Raw genomic sequence first — 8,806 nt, 5'->3', positions numbered from 1 at the left:
TTAAGAATATCTTCTTCCCATTGCCAGATGAATATGTAGGTGGAAAGTATTTTGAAATTGAAATTGGTAGGAAGTTCTCTTCATGCGGGTAAAACAACAAAGTCATATCCTCAATTGGCGTTCAAGTCATTAATAGTTGCCAGACAAAACAAAATACAAATGTTCGCCAGAAATGACAAAATTTGCCACTAAACAGAATCGTTACGCCACTCGTCGGACAGCCCCTCAATTTTGCGAGGATAAAGAAAATCTTTTGCGAAACAATCGGACATCAAGTCCGTTGGAATATGCCGAGCCAAACTCAGCCCACCCAGTGTCAAAAAGCTGCCGATAATCTTAAACGATCTGGGCTGGCGTTGAGCCTCGAAAACGAGGCCCAATTTCCCTGTGAGCTCAGCTTGGTCAAGACTAGGCTCGGCCTGATTACAGGTCAGTACAACTAGAATCTCGTTGTGGGAAGAATCGTTGCTCTTCAGTCCCACAGAGGACAAACGCCCGTCAACACGCACCAATTATACTACAAAAAGCTTCCATAACATCTGCTGATAAATAGGCCTTATCACTTAACAGCAGCTGGGGCTCCAAAAGATCCGTGTACTTGAACACTAGGCCCAGAATGTGATGCCCAACACCAAGATTTACACAAGATTTCTAGAACTTGATTATCTACGCTGTGGCAGGCCAGAGTCAAGACCAAAACCAAGCCCAGAATGTGATGCCCCTGTGTAAGCTTTTCTGGGCTGGGCGAGAGATGAAGAGGTGCTGGAAAGGCCCCAATCAACTGCCCCTCACAGCATCTGCAGAAATTCAAAAAAAGAGCTCTCTACCTTAGATCCGAAAGAAACAACGGTGCTCAGTTGGCAACCAGGCAATAACCTGTTATCACTGATGCAGACTCGGTACTTAAAACTGGGGGATACAAGAAGATCCCACGACTTGAACCCCCTTTTTTTTTTGTTGGGGGTCTATCACTGTGGCACAGAGTTAGCATCCTGGCCTAGAGCGAGCATTCAAATGATCCCAGATTAGACTTGCGAAATACAACACGGGAAGCTACTGTTGCTAACGGCCAAAGAACAGCCTGCAGGCTCTTTTAAGTCGTAAATGCTCCAACTTCATGGTGTTATAGAGGCCTGTTCTGCATTAACCTCCTTCCAAAAGGCACTCATATCTTGCATCATTTGTCAACCCGGGAAGACAACCAGCATCTGTAGATCTCACCAATTGCAGTGACATGAGTTCCGGGAAACAACAAATGCATCAAAGGAACTGACGAGGATATGTTGACAAGCTTGATTTTCTCTCGAGCACTTCTAACTCCAATTGAAGGCGGTACACCATGCCACTGTAGATACCAAGAAAGAAGTATTGATCGCTTCCATCCCGTGGTATCTTTTTCTGGCCATCTCCCCGACAATAGGTACTCATGGACATCATTTGTGACGCATAAAGAAAAGTTCAGAATCTCTTCCAACCGCTTTTTAAGCGACCCAAGAAAAGTGGATTGCACAATGCCCCCATTCGGAATTGTCAATCTCCCATTGAGCAAAGCTTCATTATAGGCAAGTGCAAGCTGTACGACAACGAAAAGGAGCAGAGACACTATGACGGTCAAAATCAAGTAGCACTTCCTGTGGTGGAACTGGATAAGTAATACAACTTGAAAGAAACAAATAGTTGGAACTCCAGTTTTGGAGAGGGAGGGAGTGGGTGAAACCCGCGCTGGGGGGGCGGGGGGGGGGGGAGGAGGTTTTTAATTCAGTACATCTACTAGATGAGGAAAACTAATTCTTGAAAGTGACACAACCCTAACTTCTGCAATGTAATGGCTCTTATGCCTTTTTGTTGTTTTAGTTTTTAGTTTCTTCCGTGCAAGTCACTTTTCCATGTTAACTGCTGTAAAGACAGTGCTCAAGCAAAAATTAAATTCCATATCAACATGGATTGATGATAAGTAAATTTATTGTGATATTACAGCCACAAGAGTGCAATTGCTTTTGCACTTATATCTAAACCAGGAAGATGCATTTATCCAACATATTGAATGCACAAAGCAACCGAGTGATAAGACCCAAAATGGCCTGACTTTTACTCTCATATGCATCCTTCTAACCAACATTTCAAGGGCAGCGTTATCTCAATATATATAACTACGTAGTAGTTGTTATATTATCAAGGAAGATCCTAGAAGAGAAGTAATCTGAATGTATACCCTAGGCCAAAGACTCATTCATGTTCAATTATATTAAAAACAGATAGAACATGTAAAAGACCAATTAGAAATTCAATGAAACACTTTTTACATCCATTCTTAATACTACATTACAAGAATCAACAAGGTAGTTTAGTTCAAAATTAAGCAAGCTAGTGCATTCTAAATTGCAATTTGCAAGCATAACATAAAGGCATCAGACCTAATAAAAATGCTGCTTGTGGTTGAATAATCATAACTGGGTATTAAAAGCACTTGTTTGCTTGACAACAAAAAGTTGAATATGAGGAATTTGCACGGAAAATAAAGATTTGAAGTACCTTTATACTCCAGAGAGAAAGTGAATCTCCTAGAGAGCAAGTAGCACTAGTAATCTCATCAACCATAGACCCAATGGTCGTGTACAATGACAGATACACCTACAACAATCATAGCATTGTAAATTTTAATAAATCGCGAAAAAGAGTATTAACCAACAAATATCTAATAAAGCTTAATGTTTAACAGATACTGCATGTACTAGAGATTTGGGTTACAATTCCACTACCAACATACACCAGGCCAAAGTACAATGCAAATATGAATGCATGATATAGTTACCTGCAAGAAAGCTGGCCTATCCTTGCTCACACACTCAAACAACACTTGAAGGCAAAACTCCTGGAAGTCAACGTCAGAACTGCAAATAGATTTGGAAGGAAAAATATGAAGTATTCCAACATAAAAATAAATCAAGTTGCATGGTAACCACCCCAGCATTCAAGTGCATAAGTGCAGGGGGACAAAAAGGTATGGACCCATATGAAGAAAACAAGACAGACACAAAATACTGAGAAACAAAAAGCAACGACCAGTAGCACATTCAGGTGTCAGCTGCCACTGCCGGAAAGGTTGTGGTATGATCAATCCAACATTATCAAAGTCGAGCTGGAAAGCCTAACATCCTGCATCTAATTTTACTCTTGGGCTTTCTTCTTTGGGAGTTGGGACTGGCAGATAGCGCATGAAGACCCTTTGTTAAAATTGGCATTAAGAAACAAAAGGAAGTTTAAGGTTCTACAGTCATCCAAACTCTTGCATCTCTTTAGTAAATAAATATACACCAAATGAGTAGCACTGTTGATATTCGTACATTTAGTTTTTTTACGAGTAAAGCATTACAAAAACTGATTTACTTTCAGGGATTTTAGGGTCATGATCAGCAAATTCCCAATGTCTTCTGTAGCCTATCTATTAACCCAATGTACGATGGACCACAATTTAAAAATGTATTACCCAGAAATCAAGAATTATTAAGCTTAGCAGAAGAGTAAAGTTTCATTTCTGGCAACTCTTAGCTAGGTATCAGGGATTCCTAGGTAACCTTGGGGATGTTAGTTTTAAGATTTCCTAAAGGATTGTACTCTAGTGATTACAATCAAAATTCGTCAATATTAGTTTAGCAGCTCCAGACATGGTGCAGTCTTTCACTGAATGAACTATCTCAGTATTCTAAACATTGAATCTATGTTGAATCTAAATGAGAATTTATATTTTGTGCCCTTGACCACATTTGCTCCTAACTACAGGAACCAAAATTATCATTTTCCAAATTTTCTTAGGTATCTATTTCCTTATTGGTGCCTCAGCACATGTTGCCACAGTTGCTCAGGACTTGAACCATTCAATCAAAAAACTGTTCCCAGGGAATAAAATCTTAAAAAAAAGAAATGAAAAACAAGATAGAAGACAAGTTCAACTCAAGAATAACATAAGAACCTAAAGCTTCATTGAGAATTAAAGAATGTTCGGTCTAGCACAGAGGTCAATTAATTGGAATAATGGAAACAAACTGAGAAAACAAACAAGCATTACCCTCGGAATAGCGGATAAATTCACTAGGGATGACAAAGATGGATGATGCCCATCCTTACCTGTTGTTCAAGGAAGGCTCGCAAAAACGTTGAGCAAATGCAATCAAGCTTGGATCAGATGAGAATGTACTGATCAACTGATCTAAAGTAACTGCACCCATGCGCTCTGTTCTAGTAGATGAAGTTCGTAAACATGCTAAACCAACCTGTACTAATGATACTCCAGTCAACATCACAATCTGGACCATATTTTATAAATTAAAATTAATGAGGCTATCACTGGAGAATCAACCTTGTGCATTGCTCGTGACAATAGAGACTGACATCCTACAGGATCATCCACATATGAACATGCTCCAACTTTTCTCTTTATGTAAAGAAAACCAGAATTGAATGGGTCATCCTTGTCTCCAGAAGCCCACCAAGGTTTTTCTGTGAAAATATTACAGACATAAGGAACATCCAATAATCATAAGATATTTCATCAGAAACATACACGATTAATATCATATATACCCTCAGGAATGAGCTCTATGACATGAGGCCAGTAACGTGGACCACAAACACGAACTGTCTTCAACTGCAGCAATAATAATTTCATGAGCATTATGGATGAAAAACATACACAAGATGAAAAAGGTTTTGCAGTATGTTAATCATACATCTTGTACTAGAGAGCAAAACTATGACATCAGGATTGATTAAGTAGGCAAGAAAATTAGGCAATTAAGGGCCATTTAAAGTCTCTCTAAATCATCTTCTATAGTCAAGCAGGATCGAAATGATATACTCAAGTACAAGCACAAAATCAAGAAGATAACTTACAACAGCACGTTCAGGGAGAATGCAAGGGGTGACCTCACAAAAGCTTGTTTCAGCATAGTGTTCAGTTTCTCGAACAGTAATTTCAAGAGGAGCATAAACAGGCATACCAGTGTCAACATCAACTGTCTGAACCAACCGAGCTTCAGTTGCAAGAACATATAAATGCCTGAATGCCTGTAAAGACGCCGCCCTCAACAAATTAAGGATTGAGCAATTCAACATAAGAATACCCCTTTTAATCCTATTATGATGTTGATCAGGGAGACAAATTTTATGAGAGTCCAAATGGGATAAATCTTGCTATTTTGGGAATCAGGAATCCATATAGAAAGATAAATGCTGATGAGTGATATCATGCAGAGCTTTGTAGCAGTAAATGGAAGGAAATAATAACATACAACTTTATATAATGCAGAGTTATATAGCCCATCTAAGGTGGGTGACCCTCTGGTGATATTGTAACAAAAGTGAACTTTGATTATCAGGTACTTTGATTCTCAAACAAGGCGTAGAACATTGTATTCTTCCAAGAGAATACAAGAGCACTCACAGATTTGAGATAATAAAAATCTAAAACAAGAAGCAAGCCTTTTCCCAAATTTCAATTATTGGGCAAAACTAAGAATTCATATTTGATACATGTTCAGCACTTCATGAAAAGTAATGTTGCTCCACAAAGTAGATGACTTGGGCACATATTTCCTACAAGTTTGCCAGAAAAAGAAGTCCCATCCATGTAGGTACTTTTTTTGGTCTTTCAAAAAACCATCATCTGTCAAAAAAAAAAAACAAGTTTACCTGAAGGTGGCATCTATTGTCATTTGGTCCAGCAGGCAAGCGTGGGTAGAGGGTAATTAATAAAGCAGCAATTGAGGTATTGCTCGTTGAGAAAGTCCTCATTCCACCCCCAAGAAACAAGAAACCAATACCCAAGCTAACCTGAAAAAATCACGAAGCTTGAACCATAAAACCAGAATGTACATATATAGGTCTCTTTGTGTATATAAACATACACATCCATGATATCCAGAGATACATCTCTTAGTGTTCCAATTGTAAACTGTGGATTATAAACCTTCTCAAATTCTTGCCATTTTTAAATATTTGGGCATATGTTTTCACGTGTACCAGTAGAAGGTAAATAGGCTGATCCTAGCATGTTAGAGTGAATAACATTCTAACATTGCAAAATTACTTACTGCCATCTGAGCACCATAATTAGAATGCCCCTCTGTTGAATTTCGGTTTCTAAGGAATTTCAATAATCTCAAAGTTTGAAGATGTCCTGAACCAGCCATAACCTGCTCTGATACAACAGATCTCATACACTGGCGGTTGATATATTGATCACAGAGACAAGTAACATGCATAAAAAGGGCCACTGACCACACATAAGGAGAGAACAATGAGATGAAGACACGTCTCAAGGGTGCCACGATCAACATAATTAGACAGTCCTTTTGGCAACGAATGTTTACTTGAAACAGAAACTGACTTTATCTGCAAATATAGAAATGAACTTGATACACTCTGACAAACACGTGAAATAGTCGGACACCAGAACAAAGGACAGACCTCATTCAGGAAGTAGACAGCATAATCATAAAGCAACTCTTGTGACCTTCCATCCCGGGTACCAGCAAATCTCAGCCCTACAAACATCAAAAACAACTCAAAATTCAATACAAACCATAGAAGTTTAAATGACACACTTGCAACTAAAAAAATCTACCACTCAAAGATGCTACATCTTATACTCAGTCTGTCAACTAACAGTGATGAATACAATACCAAATGCAAATCCAAGGACAGAGATATTTGTAGAAAGAAAACCATGAAGAAACAAATCAACCATGCATATCAAACACAAATTCCGTGAAGCAAAAGTTAAGAAATTCTAAATATAGTACATCAAGGGAGGGGGAGTCTGTAACCTGCATACCCAGCGGAAGATAACAGTGGTAAAGCTTCAAGAGAACAGTTAAATTCATCAGTATTAGCAAGAAGAACAGCAAATTACCAATGGAACACCATATACACAACTTTCCTGACAAAAAGTGCTATTCAAACTTTGAACCATCTTTTCAAAGTTTTGCTGGTGGGCATCACAGTTTAGAAGGAGAAAATTACTTTTTTTAAAAGGATAAAATTATATTAACACCTAATTAAGGAAAAAAAAAAGTTAAAAAAATAAAACACACACAATTTGGCATAAGCTATCAGTTTAGCCCATGACAAGACTATATAATGTAGATCTTGCTTTCATATTCTTTCTCAGCAAAACTATGATAAGTAGCTCAATTGTCGAGACATGGAAATCTGCAAACTGTGCCAGAAGCTATCAACATAGCAAATCAGACAAGACTCTCCAACATGTAAAATCCATCTTTTGCACTATTGACTCCAAGTAGGAATGCTTATCAGTGGCTATGTGGTACATGCGCAACAAAGAAATTTGTTGAAGGTATGTGATCTGATATTATGGAAAGATTTGACATTGTAAATATTAAGAAAAATTAGATTTGATTGACTATAGTATCATATATTAATTAGGTAATAAATTGATTTAGATTAGCATGATTTTAGAATCTAAATTAAATTACATTTGTGTATATATATTTGTATATTGTGTAGTCCAAAAATATGAAGAAAAAGTATTTTCTCTCTTTTTTCTTAGTTTTCATGGTATCAAAGCTCTAGGCTCTGTTATCAGTTTATTTTTTGACGTGACCCTATTGAGTCACTTTTAAGTCTTTTTTGTGTGAATTATAATGGCAGATATGAAAGGTAGTAGTAGAGAGATGAAAACAGTAATTTCTGATGTTATTCCTACAACATCAAAAATTACTAAACATAACATCAGAAATTACTGAACACAAATTGAGTGGAAAAAATTTTTTGGATTGGAGTAAAACTATTCGGATATATTTGCGCAGCATCAATAGAGATGATTATCTCACTGATGACCTACCCGTTGATGGGAAAGAAAAGAAGGTTTGGCTAAGGGAAGATGTAAAACTATTTTTGCAAATCCGAAACTTTATTGATAATGAGATAGTCAGTCTCATCAATCATTGTGAGTTTGTTAAAGATCTTATGGATTATTTGGCTTTCTTGCATTCTGATAAGGGTAATTTAAATCAAATATATGATATTTGCAACGAATTTTATCGTCCAGAAAAACAGCAGAGATCCCTAACAAAATATTTTATGAATTTTAAACGTGTATGAGGAGTTGAATTCTCTCCTTCCTTTAGTACGGATGTAAAAACTCAACAGTCTCAACGGAAACAAATGACTGTAATGAGTTTTTTTACAGGATTACCAATTGAGTTCGATGCTGCTCGAACACAAATTCTCTCAAGCCCAGAGATTGTTTCACTCCATGAAACTTTCACACGAGTGTTGAGAACCGAGGAATTTGTCTACTTCCAATGTTATTAGTGCTCTCGTGAGTCAGAGTGGAGCTGGTCGAGGAAATAATGGTAGAAACAGTAGCAAAAATGAGACTAGTGGGATTGCTGGTCATGGAAAACACAACTCAAATCAGCGAGTTTGTTATCACTATAAGAAATCAGGCCATACCATACATACATGTTGGGACCTTCATGGTAGACCTCAACAGCAACCCCCGTTTGCAAATTTCGCAACCCAGAAAAACAATTATGTGCCTTCTGACAAATCCATACTCATCTCTGCTGATGAGTTTGCCCGCTTTACTGAGTTCCAGGCCTCACAAAAATCTGTTAACTCATCTTCTAGTATCAATTCTCCTTCTATTGATCACTCAGGTAAATCTATTATATGCCTTGTGTCATCTTCTAACAAATGGGTCATCGATTCCGGTGCAACAGATCATATGACCCGGTAATAAGGATATCCTCTTCTCTTTTAATCCTAACAAAGATCATCCGAA

At 37.6% G+C, this 8,806-nt stretch overlaps 1 protein-coding gene across 2 annotated transcripts in view; it reads right to left on the bottom strand.

The window, feature by feature from the left end:
• Positions 1–8,806, bottom strand: part of LOC113730336 (anaphase-promoting complex subunit 1-like) — a 29,650-nt gene continuing 20,844 nt past the window's right edge. The window contains exons 27-37 of one of the 2 annotated variants that reach the window (XM_027254966.2): positions 6,466–6,542; positions 6,277–6,390; positions 6,090–6,191; positions 5,689–5,829; positions 4,891–5,064; positions 4,582–4,645; positions 4,358–4,497; positions 4,126–4,271; positions 2,813–2,891; positions 2,533–2,631; positions 1–1,573 (exon numbers count right to left, since the gene is read on the bottom strand). In XM_027254966.2, the coding sequence (XP_027110767.1) occupies positions 1,178–1,573; positions 2,533–2,631; positions 2,813–2,891; positions 4,126–4,271; positions 4,358–4,497; positions 4,582–4,645; positions 4,891–5,064; positions 5,689–5,829; positions 6,090–6,191; positions 6,277–6,390; positions 6,466–6,542 (1,532 nt within the window). In that variant the 3' untranslated portion in view covers positions 1–1,177. The remainder of the gene's footprint in view (positions 1,574–2,532; positions 2,632–2,812; positions 2,892–4,125; positions 4,272–4,357; positions 4,498–4,581; positions 4,646–4,890; positions 5,065–5,688; positions 5,830–6,089; positions 6,192–6,276; positions 6,391–6,465; positions 6,543–8,806) is intronic. The other variant, XM_072073798.1, reaches the window with a different exon arrangement.

Source organism: Coffea arabica, chromosome 2c (genome assembly GCF_036785885.1).
Source record: "Coffea arabica cultivar ET-39 chromosome 2c, Coffea Arabica ET-39 HiFi, whole genome shotgun sequence".
NCBI lineage: Eukaryota > Viridiplantae > Streptophyta > Magnoliopsida > Gentianales > Rubiaceae > Coffea > Coffea arabica.
This window is presented reverse-complemented; position numbering and strand designations above follow the sequence as displayed.